This window comes from Hoplias malabaricus, chromosome 7 (assembly GCF_029633855.1).
Source record: "Hoplias malabaricus isolate fHopMal1 chromosome 7, fHopMal1.hap1, whole genome shotgun sequence".
Classification (NCBI taxonomy): domain Eukaryota; kingdom Metazoa; phylum Chordata; class Actinopteri; order Characiformes; family Erythrinidae; genus Hoplias; species Hoplias malabaricus.
In genome coordinates, this window is record NC_089806.1 from 15,666,498 (window position 1) to 15,682,969 (window position 16,472).

Below are 16,472 nucleotides of genomic sequence, written 5' to 3' on the forward strand. Positions count from 1 at the left end.
CCCCTCTCGCCATCTGTCCTCCTCTTGTTGTCCTTCTTTACCATCCCACTGTTTCCCTTCTTACTGTTGATCTCTCTCTTTATGTCTTTATCCCTCTTTATTCATTCTCACTCTAATTCTCTCAGTGTTTTAATTCACTCCTGTTTCGTGTGGTCTTCTTGTGATGTTTATCCCAGTTTACACAGCCTGTCAGTCACTGTTCCTCTCTTCCTGTCACTGTTTTATTTCTCTTATCTCCTGTCTCTCTCCGTCCCACACTCTCTTTCCCATGTCTGTTGTCCTATCTCTCTCTCTCTCTCTCTCTCTCTCTCTGCATGGTGAGGCTTGGATAGGGCAGCTTCCTCATGGGATGGTCGCTTTAGAGTGAAGGGGAGGGCTATGGGGCTGGCCCTGGGTAGAGGAGGGAGGGGGACCAAAGTGAGTGTGTAACGTGAGCTTGCCTGCATCGTCTCCGGCAAGTGCAGATGACGAGAGGAGACAGGGAGGACAGGCACAGAGCAGAGCACCTTAACTCTGATGAAGATGGGGATTCATCTATGACAATGTAAGAGGAAGCAGTTTCTGGCTGTTTTTTTTGCAGGCATTTGATGTTAGGAATTCAGAGCGAACTGCATGTTTGTCCTTGTCCATGTCAAGGACTGCATGATGTAGCTATGTTAAGATTACAGTTCTCAATCAGGTGAAGGTAGATTTGACTGACAGGGGTTAAACTCTCGTTTCCAGACAGTTAACAGTGTTTATAAACACTTTATTATTCCCTCATGGTTGTGGATTACCTCTTCCAGTTTTATTTATTATTTAGTTTTTCTTTGAGTTCTTTCTCACCTTTGCCTCGCAGATCGTTGTCACGTTAGCATGCGGCGCCTGTGTTTATCTCAAACCCGAAGCTGCCGTTTGTCACAGATGCAACATGTTTTTGTGTCAGATTGGCTCTGTGCCATTTCTGGAATGTACGCAATGTCTACAATGTTTGTGGGCGGACCGTGGGAGTGTGGGTTGGTTGTTTGCTTCTCCCTTAAAAAACAGTATATCAGAGTTAGAGTCACACTACCCACAAATATAGCTGTAGTCCTCACATTATGGATGGGAACGTGTGATTCATATGGAGCGTGAGTGTGTGAAGGTAACCCAGTGCCATGTGCCTCTCAGGTGAGGTGTTCGAGTCCAACGTGGCAGATTCCTCGCCAGCTTCCAGCAGCAACGGTGAAGTCTTCGAGGACATGGTGACACCCACACGACCCCGGACCACCGAAGACCTCTTCGCTGCCATTCACAGGTACACCTGCTCCTGTTACTACTCACCCTCACATGCCTCTTATACATACAGTCTTTTACATAGTTTTGGATACTGTTCCATAAAGCCACAGTCAATTCAATTCATAGTAAGATAACTTCATTTCCCATAGGCTTCTATCATCAGGAATGTTTATATATTGATTGGAAGAGGAGCTTGGTTAGAAGTAAATATATTCCACTCAGCATTATGTATGCTCTTAAATGTGGACAATTCTCAGCACTGTGTTATTATATCCAGAAGCAGACAGGTATATGTTCTGACTGCAGTACAGTGAACTGTGTTTATGAAGGTGGCTGTAATTAGAAACTAGAACAAGTATTACTCACTTTTTACAGGCACTGATACATTTCAATCCATAATAGAGATTAGGTCACACATTGAATCATCTGAGAAACTGTGAGTGAAAGACTGAGTTCTAAGGGTTAAAGCAGAGTGTCCCTTGCATTATCAGAGACAGGAATCAGAGCTGAATGGAGTTGGTTAAGCTGGGAGTGAAGGCTGCTCTGGCTTGTGTCTCTTAGATGGAGAGGTGCTCTTTTCTGTTGTAGTGGGCGTTAATGCACAGTCAGAGTAAGTTAGTGTAGGGAAAGCACACTATCTCATTCAGTCATTCATTATTCAGGTGTACAACACCCCTGCCCTTGATACTACAGGCTACGGAGCTGTGTGTTCGTTTTCTCGAACGACGCTGCAGCTGTGTTCTGTGTACACTGTGTGTGTTGGTGCAGATGTGCTCGTGCAAGCCAGAAGTGTTGATATTAGTGCACCTGAGTTCTGTCTTCTGTAAATCCACTCTTCATCTACAAGAGAGTGTTATGGTCACGTGTGATAGTAAGGGTTTATTTTCCGTTTCAGTATGAAAGGTTTTCTCAGCACAAAGATGAATGGTAACCTTCAATAAACAGTGTAGAGCACATGTGTAGGCTTTTCACTTCAACCCAAGGATTTCACAGAGCTGAAGGTTTTATGTAAGGCTTTATTTCATTACAAGATGTTTTCATTATGATTTTAATGAGTGGCTGATTTTAGGAGTTGACACAGATGTCGTTTAAGAGTGAAAGCATCGAAGACCAATGAGCCGGTGTCATCAGTGCCTGTCTCACAACACTCTTCTACATATATGTGTTCTCCTGCGCTAAGATCTTTCCTGTCTTTCACTCTCTCTCTCATCTGGCCACCTGCGTTTCTTCTCTCTGCTCCGTTGTTCAGTCTGGACTGGCTGAGTCTGAACGCCCCCCGGCACGTGAGGTGCGCTCTGGCAAGTAATTGGCCATTGGTGTTTCCCTTCTCCTGGTGACGCTGCGAAGGGATTAGCCCCGTAATCCCTTAGCCATGGGATAAATTTCTGCTTTTATTCCCCCCCCTGCTAATCCCCACTTCAATAATCTGCAGCAATGGTGCGACACTAATGAATGCGATTTCTCCCAGAACCCACTGGCCAGCGTGTACAGACGTCCTGAGCACTGGTCAGAAGAGTAGGAGAATGCTCCTCAAGTTTAAAATGCTTTTTGAGCACTTTTTTTTTTCAGTTTGCTTTGTTGATTAATTCCACTGTCCCTCTGCTTGCATTAGTAGCCTCCCACAAAACCGCAATCTGTGCACTTTCATCTTTGTGTTGGCTCCTAAAGAGACTGCATTTGAATAAAAGACTTGAGTGTAGTACAAACACCACCTGCCATCAATATCCCACACAAGTTATTCCTGCTTTTCCAATACTTTGTGCAGTGTAAACTTGGGAGCTGCTGGAGGCTCTGCTGATTTAATGAGAAAAGAGACGGGAATCGATGGAAGGTGGAGGCTCATTGGTGAAAAATTAATTACAAAATGAACCTGATTTCACTGACTTCAGCTTGAGGGGAGAAGACCCTGGCGTACAGTCTGTTAGATCAGTACAGCAATGGTGCTTCACTCTTCCTGCTAAATAACTAATACATGTCTAATCAAATGCATTAAAAGAGGACTGACACTTCTTACTTACAGTGTAAATAATCACTTTATTTATTAAAGACATATTTTCTGGATGCATTCCAACAGCCAGTGAGTATGTTGAATGTCCTGATAAGGGTTTTATTTTTGGGCTAATTCATTATTAAGTTAAATATACAGCTCCACGGAGTAAACATCAAGTACAAGGACTGGGTCTAGCCTCAATGGTCAACTGCCAATGCAGATATAACAAGTACCTTTGGGGCTAAATCAGATTTGATTGAGTGGATCAGGACATTCCTAGACTTAGTTCTTACCTACTTCTAGTGCTCATCTTTAACACACACTCTCTCCTGCTCTTGTCCTCTCCAGGTCCAAGCGTAAGGTCTTGGGACGGCGAGAGTCAGAGGACGAGCGTCGTGCCCCCTCGTCTCCTCCGGTCACTCCTACTGGAACGGGTCCTGTACTGGGCTCCTCTTTGCCACGACAGATGGGCTCCATCCAGCGCAGCCTGCGCAAATCTGCCACCAGTAGTGACACCTTCAAAGCTCTACTGCTGAAGAAAGGCAGCCGCTCTGAGACCAGCTTCCGCATGTCTGCTACAGAAATGCTGCGCAGCACGGACCCTCGCTTCCACAGAACAAGGTCTTTGGACTCACCACTGGACCCCATGAGCCCGGACAGTCCCTGCTCTTCCCCCAGCCGCAGCAAGAGGGCACCAGAGGACTGGGCCCGCAGCGAGGGCATGATCCCACGCTACTCTCTGGGTTCCCCTTCATCAACATCCCCTTCACTGGTGGGACCAAAATACGGACGCTCACGCACACCACCCTCAGCAGCCAGCAGCAAGTATAATGCACGCAGCCGCATCCTCAGCAGCCCAATGACCGTCATCTGTGAAAGAGAGGGAGAGCTGGCCGAGAGCGGAGAGGGCTGGGAGGAACCATGCCCAGATTCTCCCATAACACCCGCACTCCCGGCGCTCCATCAGGACTCTAATGGCACTTTATGTGTAGAGGAGAGCAGTTAAGCCAGTCATTCCCAAACCTGGTCCTGATGGATTCCTGCCTTTTGTTGTTGTTTTCCCTTCTCTAACAAAGCTAAGAGCTTACAGCTGACCAGCAAGACCTTCTAGTGCTGATGCAGGAGTTCAGAGTTGGAAAAACTACATGTGGAAGGGCAGCGGTGCTCCAGGGGCAGGATTGGGAATAGCTGAGTTCAAAAGAGTTTCCCAAACTAGGAAACGAATGAACCTCCTGGCAGCAACAGAGACTGACCCTTGACTGCAGGAGGGGACACCACAGACCCAGGACTCTGTGTGCCCCCTGCTCCAGACTGCAGACAGTGCTGTACGGATCTGTCCTGTGGGAGAGAAGATAGGACCGGAGGTGCCTCCTTCAGATCAGTGCTTAGTCTGAAGTAAAATTCCACATTTCTGTTGCAGCTCTTCAAAAAGCTTCATTCGATTCGAGCTATTTCTGCTGTTTTTGTTGATAACGGGACGTTTATTTTTTCATTCATTTCCTCCAATACTCTGCAGTTTTACTTAGGTTTAGTCCTGTTTGATTCGCTTGGGTTATCTTCCGTTTTCAGCTCAGTGGACGTGAGGAAGGACTACGTAAAGCAGGCCGGGAAGATGGTTGGGCGAGGATTGATTACAGGCAGCATGTGTGAGCAAGAGATGAAGGAATTGCTAAGTGACTCATTTTGGCTGCGGCGGTGCTGTAGTGGATGGATGGTTTGGTGAAATGCCTAGAGGGACTCAAGACTGCAGCTTACAGTCCAGTACTTCACATCCCTTACAGCTTCACTGATGCAGCTCATGCTTAAGCTGGGATTGACTTCTGATTCTCGGTGTTGGAAACACATCAGTGAACTCCAGAGTTCAGCATAAACAGAGTTTCTTCTCTTTCAGTTCGCTACCAACACCGGCGTTTCTCTGTGGTCCTGAGAGAGCAGAGGTGAATTCAGACAGGAGACGACAACTGGAACGTGGACCGAAGGATGGTTGAAGTGGCACGACCGAGACGCTGGCTTAATGACAAGCTTCAGAATCTCTTTTACGTTCGGGTTGTAGTTTATTTGTCTGTTTCATCATTTAAAAAACAAACATTTTATGCTTGCATTGGTTGTAACTCATTGGCAAATGAAGAGTGATTTTTATTATTTTATTTTTTACATAAAAGAGGTAACTTACTTGAAATAAATAACAGCTGTTTTGTTTGTAATGGTTTGGGTAACCAAAGAGCTTAACAGTAAATGTAGCCTGCTGTAGAAACTCTGGGATGGTGATGGCGTTTGTTGGAGTGATAAAGGTTGTTCTTTAAGGGTTTGGTGTAAAACTAGCTTTTACTTAACTGGGGCTTAATTACTAACTCCTTTTTGTGTATGTCTTTGTGCAGTTTTGTATTGTTTTCTATGTACATAAAAACACAATTTATTGAGAAGTAACATCTGAACTTATTTTCAAAAGAATTTGTACATTTTAGAAACCATTGTTGAAAGGGAGTGGCTTCCTTTTGTAGAGTATTTATTTTAGAATAGCCAGAATGTGATTTGATATAGTGGGGGGATTTTAGAGGGAGCTCTATGGCTCAGTTTTATTTTTCCGATTAGAGAGGGAGGCTGCATTACATTTACGTTTCAAAAATCACGATCAGTCAGAGTGTGACCGAGACTTTGTGTCCAGAACTGAGCACTTATGAAGTCTCGCTCTCGTTCTGTGGCTAGAGCAATAGTTGGGATTCGGGGAGAGACAGAGTGAGATAAATGGCCTGGATGTTGATGAAATGGAAGACTGCTGCTAACCCTCTTGTGTACGTCTCTGTAATAAAACACGGTGTTGTTTAAAAATGTCCCATCTGTCCCGTCTCTGTCTTTGATTCACTGCCGCCTGTCAACCAGTCGCTCCACCACAATCTCATTAGCTGTGTCTCCATGGCCTCCGCGACCATTTGTCATTTCTAAAGTCCTCCCTGAAGTCATAGTTCACCCCTCTCCTTCTCCACCATATCCTCACACTGGCCATCACTTACTCTACAAGGGTCTTTAGGACATCCAGGCTTTGGGGTAATCTGGGCCTTAGACGTTGGACATGGCCTCCTCAGTCTAAGCGCTGGCCTATTATTGGGAAATTGCCAGATAGATCTAAGGTGATGCCCCAGCCATCTGAGGCTGGGAGTCCTGGAGAGCACAGCTGGATTCACTCTCTGGGTGGGCCCCTCTTCACAGTATGCACAGTGCTAGCCGACCAGGCTACTGTCAGCTGATTTGACAGATCTGAGAACTCCCATGGTGGTACATTACTGACAGCTCCAAAAGTGGTGGTGGCTGGTCGTGTGTCTTTAATGAAGCCTTCACTCAAGATGGAAGTGAAGTCCAACCAAAAGGGGTGGAATTGGCAATGACTACAATAGGGAGAATGTTCTACAGAATGTTGAGTGAAAAATATTAGAAAACAAGACCAGGTGAGTCTAATTTTGACGGATCACCGTTGCCTGCTCAGCATCTGTCAAACATACATCCATCGAAATGTCTTTGTGTTTTCTATACAGATGTTTCCCAATATATTTATAATCATAAATAAAATAGCTTATATAAGTTTTGTTGATCGTACTGTTTAAAAAAATGAATTAACAGAATCAATATACAGTGAATGAAAATAATCTTGGTGTGCTGTGGAGTTGTGGAGCTGGAGGTTGGCTGTTAAAGTGACTTAACAGTTATTAGTCCAATGCCAAGAGACATGCAGATGCTTTTATAAAACAGCTTCAGGGTCAGTCAGTGGTGTATCCCAGAATGTAGGGTTTCTCAGTGAGCTGGATACCCAAAGCCAATAGTCACGTGTACATTTTTAGATGGAAAGCACTGGTACTCTCACTCTCGTTTAGAAACTGCACCATAAGGAGTTGCTATTCAGTGCTTTTCAAGAAAAGACACTATGTTCTTGTTATCAGACTTAAGTGATGAAAGACCTGATTTGTGGAATGTGAAGTCTCGTTGATCCCTATAAACAGAAAGCAAAAGCAGTTCACAAGAATCAGCCTAAGACACCAATGATGTGTGAGTTGATATGCTTATGATCCTGATATTTTGATGCAGCCTCAGCACACAACGAGAGAAGGAGGTTGTTGCTGAGTGTGAACGTGATCCAGAGCCCAGTTCCCTCTAAAATAAACCTGATGACGGTGCAGGGTCTTTGTGAACATGTGTTTTTGTTTGTGTTTTTTCACATGGATCACTGAGGACTCAGAATATTCTCTAATGCTTGTTTGTGTTTTATTTTCTTTGAGAAATGAAAAGTACATATTGAGATACTTTAATATCAGTGTCTCTTTAATTAAACATTTCACCATATTAATCATTACTATTAGTCCCCAAACCTCAAGTTAAACGGAATGTGTCAGTGATCTCAATAAAGTGGTCAGATATTGAATTATCCCCAAGTGCACTTTTAAAAAAAATGACAAACATGGATGTAGTAACAGCACTGACCATTAAATGCAGTCTTGAGCACTAGATGCCAGTAAAAGCACCACACTCACAGCATCAACAAACAATCAAAGAAAGCACTGAAAGTTCAGTCACACTGTAGCCCTACAGCGTAACTCCATCTGAGATTATATTCACAGGCTGTCATTTATAGGAATGTTGCTGTAATAGTAAAAACTTCATTTTTAGTCGGTATTAAAACAGCCTGCTGCTGTTTACACTCCGTAGCCAAACAGAAACAGAGCTTATAAAAGTGAAAACTACAGAGGCACAAGCACTGACACCAACATTATGTGTGAAGTGTATGATTTGTTTTTTTTTGCCCTCATTATACAAAAAAATGTTGTTACTCTACATTTTACAAGCAGCCGAATATCAATGAAAATTCCCACATTCCAGGCACGTTTGAATGTAAACCATGAGATGAATATCTTCTTCAATCTTGACCTCTTAACACAGTGTAAACATTTCGTGTGCTTACTGCTTTCCATCCTCCTGTTTGAAGAGCCATACTTCGTTTCTACGGTTGACCAGTTTGAAGGGACTATCGTAGCCCACTCTGTAGTACGGAGACTCTTTAAAAGCCATGCCGTCTCTCTTCAGACTCTCTGTCAGTTTCAGCAGCTCCTCGAGGGTGTTCTGGGTGTTGGCAAAACCTCCAAATGTCCTGTCACACACACAAAAAAAAAAAACAAATAAAATAAAATGCACACATTTTGACTGTTATATTCTTCAGAATAAAGGTACCCAAAAGGTATGAACAAACAGTAACCCCCCCAAAAAAACAACTTTAAAACAGTTCTGGAGTCTTAACAAAATATCTGGAGCATACTTTTTTCAAAATACCACAGGCATAAAAGAAAAAAAACCTCTGTTCGTATCCTGTCTAAACAGCCCTGTTCAGGCATTGAGTTTGAGCCTCTCTTTACTTTCAAACCTGAGAGCCCAGGACTGAAAAGTGAGGAGCAGAAACGCAGTTTTCAGTCATTTTCACTTTGTTATATTTCTTCCTCATTCTTGTTTGTTCCATTTTTAATCAGTGCACATTGTTCTCTGCACATGTGTTTGTTATGCTCTCTTTCACCTTGTCTTTGTTTATAAACATTGTTTATCATAATTCCTCTTTAAGTTGAGAATGACAAAGAATGTTGGCGGCATGGTGGTGCAGCAGTCACACAGCTCCAGGAACCTGGAGGTTGTGGGTTCGATTCCCGCTCCGGGTGACTGTCTGTGAGGAGTTGGTGTGTCTGCGTGGGTTTCCTCCGGGTGCTCCGGTTTCCTCCCACAGTCCAAAAACACATGTTGCGACTCAAAAGTGTCCGTAGGTGTGAGTGAATGTGTGTGTTGCCCTGTGAAGGATTGGCGTTCCCTCCAGGGTGTATTCCTGCCTTGCGCCCAATGATTCCAGGTAGGCTCTGGACCCCCCGCGACCCTGAACTGGATAAGGGTTACAGATAATGAATGAATGAATGACAAAGAATGATTGACAGAAACACCTTTCAGTGTTTCTTCTATGAAAAGCCCGCCCAAATAAGAACTTCTATATATTGTTCATTATGTCGAATACATATGAAAATGAAAAATATTTTACAGTTTTTTATAAAATATTTTACAATATTTACAATATTTTACAGTTTTGTTTGTAAACTATTCTATTCAAATTCAAAAATGGTATCTTTTGTTTTAATACATATCCTCACTGATGCAAAGCACTGTACAGCACCTACTGAGGAGCATGTGAGAGTTACACGCCACTTCCAAGGTGTTTTTCATCTGACAATAAACTAGTAAACTTTGTAAATAATTATATTTTTACCATCAACAAGTATTCAACGCTTGTTAAATACTCTTCTATGAAAGCCCTACATCAATGGCATCGTTCCAAATGACCATTTTAAGGCACTTTCATTTTATTACGGTGCACATGACGTGTGGGTACAATATAATCATCGTCAGTAAACGTACCTCACAAACACAGTGAACTCTTTCCTTTCCTCAATAAATACTTCTGGGGCGCTGGGCTTCGGGGGGTCAGCCTGGTCCTTTTCAGGGACGTAGAAGGACACAGTGAATGAGCTCTCACAGGCTGGACCCTCTCCAGGAGCAATCAGACATGTCACTGGTGCAGTCATTTCCACTTTCACCTCTGATACACAACAACAAACACATATAAAATCACGGAACATTAACAGCAACTTACAAAAACATTAAGAGCATTCACATACTTATGTTTCATTTCATTATTCTCTCACTGTGTGTTGAGAAAACAAACCCATAAAAACATTGCATTCAAATCATGTACAGTACCGTGTAAAAGTTTTAGGCACCAGAGATTATGAGATTTAAAAAGCTATTTATCTGAGCAGTGAGTGCTTATTCGCTAAAAAACAAACAAACAACAAATAACACGCCCTGTGAAGGACTGGCGCCCCCTCCAGGGTGCATTCCCGCAGTGCGCCCAATGATTCCAGGTAGGCTCTGGACACACAGTGACCCTGAACTGAATAAGCGCTTACAGATAATGGATAAATGAATGAATGAATTAACAAATAACACACAACATTAGAATAAAACCCAATAACATTACTCCAGTGAGTGTGATACTCTGTGTGAATGTGTTGGTTTAACTTTTTCCAAATCTCTCCTCGTGGAGTCCGTATTATTTGAGGTTATCATCCAATACCTAGTTCTAGTGGTTAATAAATAATGATTATAAATAATGTTTGCTGTTGATTTAACACATTCATGCAATCAAGGAGGATGCAGCAGGTAGTGTCACACAGCTCCAGGGACCTGGAGGTTGTGGGTTTGATTCCCGCGCCAGGTGACTGTCTGTGAGGAGTTGGTGTGTTCTCCCCGTGTCCGCGTGGGTTTCCTCCGGGTGCTCCGGTTTCCTCCCAAAGTCCAAAAACACACATTGGTAGGTGGATTGGCGACTCAAAAGTGAATGTGTGTGTGTGTGTGTGTGTGTGTCTGTGTTGCCCTGTGAAGGACTGGCGCCCCCTCCAGGGTGTATTCCCGCCTTGCGCCCAATGATTCCAGGTAGGCTCTGGACCCCCCGTGACCCTGAACTGGATTACAGATAATGAATGAATGCAATCAAGGAGAATGTAAACAAAACACTGTTCTTCAAACTCACTCACACCCTCTACTTTATAGAAACAAAATATCTTATATTTCTTATTTGTTTTATATTATTCTTTTTATTTACTGTGATTATATATAACTTATAATACAAGCTATACATGTAATACGAGCACCACGCTTACTGAGAAGGCATCAGATTAAATATATAATTATCTTAGGTGCCTAAGACTTCTGCACAGTGCTGTATAATTTCTTCTTATCAGGTAAACTGGTCAAAAACCCCAACCATAGAAACCATGACCACTTATTACGTTCTGCCTTACTCACAAAGGACACTGAAGTTTAAGCAAATGTGCTTTTGTTGTACTTTCAGGAAGAACTGGCCTGCCTCTAAATAAAACAGATTTGTCTGTGAGAATGAGTTCTGGCACAAAGTTCACTTTTTCATAAATTAAATAAAATATGTGGCTCCACACCTTATTATTTAATCTCTGGAGAAACCACCAAATGTGTTTCCAATAGTACTTCACTCGTATGCTTCTTTCCATTGTGCTTTCACAGGTTAAATGGGAGTTAAAAAAAAAAAGTGTCATCAGACAACAGTGTGGTCACATGCTGTGTGAAAGATCAAGCACAGCGAAGCACATACAGCTTTCCTCATGCACCTCATCGGTGTAAAATTGACTCAGTGATTATCATGTTACAGATGGGTGTGAATGTTGTAACAGGAGTTTTGCCCACAGTGTCTCAATTATGTAGTGTTCCTGCACAGGATAAACAAGTCAACCCATTAAACACCAGTGTGCTGTGTGTAGGGCAGTAGCGTTACCAGCTGTTCATCTTCAGACATCTTGTCACATAGGTTTTTTCAACATTTGGACAATTTTAATCAGAATTTGGGGATAAACCCAGCAAATCATTTAGTTTATAGCTAATTCCATTGAAAAATTTGTTCAATTATAAGTTATGCTTAAACAATCTTATATATCTAAACCTTGCAGACACAGCCTACCCGGGTTTCATCTGTAATCCAAGGTATTAAATGAGAGTTTGTCTTAACTTGCTGCATTAACAGCCTCTGCACCTCAGGGAAGGCTCTGGAGTCCTTATTGAAACTCAATGTGAGGATTTGATTGCATTTAAATACAAGAGACCATTAGTTAGGTTGGCAGTGACATTGGTGAATTTAGGCTCATCTACTGCTACAATAATAATGTCTCTTTCTACTGGTTTTGCTTACACTGCGGTCACGTGATATTTTTCTTCCTGTTTTTGTCATTTTGGAGATGAAATGTCTGCCTTCATAGTGCAGCACGCATGTAAACAGATGTAAAAGATCGACACAATTATCTCATACACATCCTCTCTCCCTGCACTGGAGAGAGTCTCACAGCATTTAAAAACACATGCGCCTCTGCTTCTCAATCCTGGTGGGCCACTGCCCTGTGCACTTTATAGATTCCATTGCCCAGAACACACCTCATGCACACCAATGACTTAATTCTGTGGTTCTCTAACTGAGGTACACGTACCACTCGTGGTACCTGAAGCAGCAAGAGGTGGTGCCCAATGATCTTAATTCATTCATTCATTCATCATCTGTAAGCGCTTATCCAGTTCAGGGTCACCGTGGGTCCAGAGCCTACCTGGAATCATTGGGCGCAAGGCGGGGAATACACCCTGGAGGGGGCGCCAGTCCTTCACAGGGCAACACAGACACACACACATTCACTCACACCTACGGACAATTTTGAGTCGCCAATCCACCTACCAACGTGTGTTTTTGGACCGTGGGAGGAAACCGGAGCACCCGGAGGATTCAACTCCTCACAGACAGTCACCCGGAGGGGGAATTGAACCCACAACCTCCAGGTCCCTGGAGCTGTGTGACTGCGACACTACCTGCTGCACCACCATGCCGCCCGATCTTAATTAATGTACTACTTAATTAAGGAATTTAGTAATAACCTAATGTTAGCTAAAGTTTTCTTTTGTAAATTACATAATGTTTCACAGTCTTCATAATTGTTTTAATGACATTTGTGTTAAAAAATAAAAAAATAAAAAAGCAACAACATGGGCTATGAAATAGTTAATTACATCTGTAAAGGAAGTGTGGGTGGGGGGAGGTGAAATCCATATAAAGAAAGCCCAGTTTCCTCTGCTTACTGGACATAAGACTAGAGAAAGACAGAGTAAAGTGGAAATACAAGCCAAGACCAAGACCAAAAAAATACCCCAGAGCTCAGGACTAAATCCTGAGGTGAAAATAGAGAAAGTAAGCAGTAATTCTGTACAATTGAAGTGAAGACAAAATAGAAAAAAAAAACATGGAAAACATGGCCGTTCTTGGAATAAAGTCATAAAACACTAACATAAGCACCACTTCCCTGAACTATTGATTCAACCGCATAGAGCCTTTTCTCTTTTCACTTATAGCCTATTTAATCACAAAACTGATATTAAAATGACTTCTATTCTTGTTTTTATTTCTTTCAAAATGCTTATTTCCTATGAATTGGATACGTTCTCATGAATGTATAACTGTTTAAAATGTTGTCTTTGCTTAGACATAGTAATATTTTCGTCATAAGCTATTTTCAGATCTTTGGAATTCATGCCAAGAATCAGGTCCTGACAATTTCCGGATTTGCCCTTTTTACATGCGCATTGCACTGTTTACCTTATTTTATGAAGATTCAATGACAGCCGCTTGGTAGTGTACAGTCGGAAACATTCTGTGCCAGACATATGCTCACAGCTTGAAATGTTCCGCAGGAATAGAATGGTGCCTGTGCAGTGCATGTAGCAGGACCGGCAAGAATTCACTGAGATTCTCAGGAATATTACTGGCTCTGCTGACACAAGGACTCAAAATGTGAGATGACTGGTTTTGTTCATATTCATTCATTCATTATCTGTAACCACTTATCCAAGGTCACGGCGGGTCCAGAGCCTACCTGGAATCATTGGGCGCGAGGCAGGAATACACCCTGGAGGGGGCACCAGTCTTTCACAGGGCAACACAGACACACACACACACACACACACACACACACATTCACTCACACCTACGGACACTTTTTTAAGTCACCAATCCACCTACCAACGTGTGTTTTTGGACCGTGGGAGGAAACCGGAGCACCCGGAGGAAACCCACGCGGACACAGGGAGAACACACCAACTGCTCACAGACAGTCACCCGGAGCAAGAATCGAACCCACAACCTCCAGGCCCCTGGAGCTGTGTGACGGCTGTCTGCTGTCTGACACTACCTGCTGCACCATCAAAGTAAATTGCAAATATCACCCCACACCCTATGTAATGCACAGTGTAGGTCATAAAATATAGTGCAATACACAGTGCATTGTAAGTCATATTATAAATCTTCACATCTCCCTGTCAAACTAGTGCATTAGTTCTTATAATCTGTGTAGTGTACTATGTAGGGAGTTGCGTGCTCTTTGGAATGCTGCCCAAGCTACTGACAGACACAGATGGACAAACAGTGCTCTGTTTACTAATGTGACATGGATAAATGATTCAGGGTTCCTCACTTATATTCCTTTAATTTTAAAATATAAACAAAATTATGTCACTCAAAATCAAAGACACAAGCTTTGAAGTATCTATAAACTAATGGTAATATCAGTTTCAGTCTATGACCATCTACAGAACTTACTCTTTTCATTATTTCCCTGGATGTATTTGAAGAGTCTTTTAAAGCCCGTGCTTAAAGCAGAATCTTGCTCCATGCCAGTCACTGTGGTACTGACCCAGTTTGTTTGTTGGTAGGTGCGGACTTCATAGTCCTGGCCCTGGAGGAAATGTGAAACATACACATTAGTTCATGTTTGCATGGTGTAAATTCAAAGCTTTGATGCTTACAGTAAGTAAAAAAGGACTCTCTAACCAACCTTACTCTCCTGAGGAGTGAACTTTGGAGAATCCAGTCCTGTTGAAAAAATGACTTGACCCAGAGTTTTCAGCATCTTCTCAACTGAATTCAGGGAAAGTCCACCAGTGAACTATCAGGTGAATTCACAAAGAATAAAGCACAAAAATATAACCATGTACAGGGAAAGAAAAAAAAGAAATAAAATTGTTGCACATAGAGAAACTAATATGGAAAATAAATGTTACTGAACATTTTCAGTAAATGTGATCATGTTGACCCCCTTAAGTGAAAATCTATTTTTTTTCTGTGTGGTGTGGTCTATATGGTGGGAGCCATATCATGGGTGAAATGAGCAGTCAACGTTTCTTCTAGGGAACTGCACGTTTCCAAAGTCATTCGCAAAATCTTGGAGTCAGACAGCCAGTGTTTCTCATCTCACAATCCGAAAGAACCAATTCTGTCAACTTGTAGAGCAGGGCTTTCAAGCTGCACGCGAGCAGCAAAGTAGTGGAGGACTTCAATGTGTACTGAAATAACGTGATGGTATAGAAAAACGTCCTCTTTTTCCCGGACATGTCCTCTTTTTTTATTTAGACTTAAAAAAAAATGTCGGAATGACGGAATTTCTCAAACGTCCGGGATTTTGTTTTTCTAGAGCTTACATAGAACTTCGAGAAGCGTTTCGTTCACAAACTAGTCCCGCCCTCCCCTACTCCGATTGGTTCGCTTGAGTGAGAAGGGGGCGTGGTGAAGTAGCCTAAAATCTTCGGATTGGACGGTCTGACTGTAGCGCTAACGTTATTGGTCAATAACCTTCTCTGTAAACATCTAATTGGTCAATCTGCACGTCAGTGTGTAATGATGAACATAGTGGGCGTGTTTATAGCCAGAGGGTGAATTTCAACACCATTCAGTCACATAAATTAGAGATCTGCAAATAATGCGTTCGTTCATAAAATTATTATTATATTTTTAATTACCTGGAGTGCAACTAGAGATTAATAAAAATAACATATCAACTTCTGTGAATCATGACTGAAAAACATTAAAGTAATACATATTTTAAAACGTAAAACAATGCACGAAGGTCAGCTTTCGGTGGTTATTCTGAACGTAACTGACTTGTGTAACGCTGGAGGAACATCTGCCTACACTTTGACCGCAGAAAACCACCCCCTGGAAGACAAATAAACCTCTATGTAAAAACCGACAGTGTCTCAGGAGGCGGCGACACACAGAGAATACAAAAACACGACACTTTTTATTATTCAATGTTGATGAAAAGACTGGAATCATCCCCATCCACTTTACACCGTTGTATTTAAGGAGGACGGGAACATTTTGATAAAACAACAACTTTAGCTCCTTGATTGTTAATTTCTTACCCGTTTCTGAAGTTAAACTGCTGAGACGTTGGCAGAAATGGAAAACAAGCCCGGGCTCTTAGAACAAGGCACTGCTGTCTATTACAACTCCTCTCTCTCTCTCTGTGCGTGTTTGTATCTGTGCCAGTCAGAGCTGATATAACTCCTCTTCTGTAACGGCTCTCTCCTGTTTACAAAACTGAGGCGCGCGCACGTGACCGCTCGCCTCTGATTGGCTGAAAGAGCACATTTACGAAACCATAAAATAAAGAGACAGCGACGAAGAACTGTGTATGATACTTTATTCAGAATTAAATACAAATGAATTAATAAATGTTCATGCATGCAAAAAAGGCTTATTTGTGTCTCCACAAGGTTCTAAGCTAGATTTAATGATAACAACCACAGG

At 42.4% G+C, this 16,472-nt stretch overlaps 2 protein-coding genes across 8 annotated transcripts in view; one reads left to right on the forward strand and one right to left on the reverse strand.

Moving 5' to 3' along the window:
• Positions 1-6,625, forward strand: part of nhsl1b (NHS-like 1b) — a 113,923-nt gene extending 107,298 nt beyond the window's left edge. For all 6 annotated transcript variants that reach the window (XM_066676361.1, XM_066676363.1, XM_066676362.1 and 3 more), the window contains 2 exons: positions 1,150-1,276; positions 3,596-6,625. In XM_066676361.1, the coding sequence (XP_066532458.1) occupies positions 1,150-1,276; positions 3,596-4,253 (785 nt within the window). In that variant the 3' untranslated portion in view covers positions 4,254-6,625. The remainder of the gene's footprint in view (positions 1-1,149; positions 1,277-3,595) is intronic.
• An 845-nt stretch (positions 6,626-7,470) lies between these two features.
• hebp2 (heme binding protein 2) lies at positions 7,471-16,283 on the reverse strand. 2 transcript variants are annotated; one of them, XM_066676934.1, is made up of 5 exons: positions 16,085-16,283; positions 14,719-14,801; positions 14,484-14,619; positions 9,680-9,860; positions 7,471-8,381 (listed from the first exon to the last, which is right to left on the reverse strand). In XM_066676934.1, exons 2-5 carry the CDS (start codon positions 14,791-14,793, stop codon positions 8,192-8,194), a joined length of 582 nt encoding a protein of 193 aa, XP_066533031.1. In that variant the 5' UTR covers positions 14,794-14,801; positions 16,085-16,283; the 3' UTR covers positions 7,471-8,191. The 2 variants fall into 2 exon arrangements, with proteins under 2 accessions (XP_066533031.1, XP_066533030.1); XM_066676933.1 differs by having other exon boundaries at positions 7,472-8,381; positions 14,719-14,829; positions 16,085-16,281.
• Between the last annotated feature and the right edge of the window lie 189 nt (positions 16,284-16,472).

Excerpts from the sequence above, each read along its gene's own strand:
- hebp2 (XM_066676934.1), bottom strand. The coding sequence starts at position 14,793 with ATGCTGAAAACTCTGGGTCAAGTCATTTTTTCAACAGGACTGGATTCT. Across the intron at positions 9,861-14,483 it reads CCAGGGAAATAATGAAAAGA|AGGTGAAAGTGGAAATGACT; the intron begins GTAAGTTCTGTA and ends GTTGTGTATCAG. Across the intron at positions 8,382-9,679 it reads GAGTTCACTGTGTTTGTGAG|GACATTTGGAGGTTTTGCCA; the intron begins GTACGTTTACTG and ends TGTGTGTGACAG.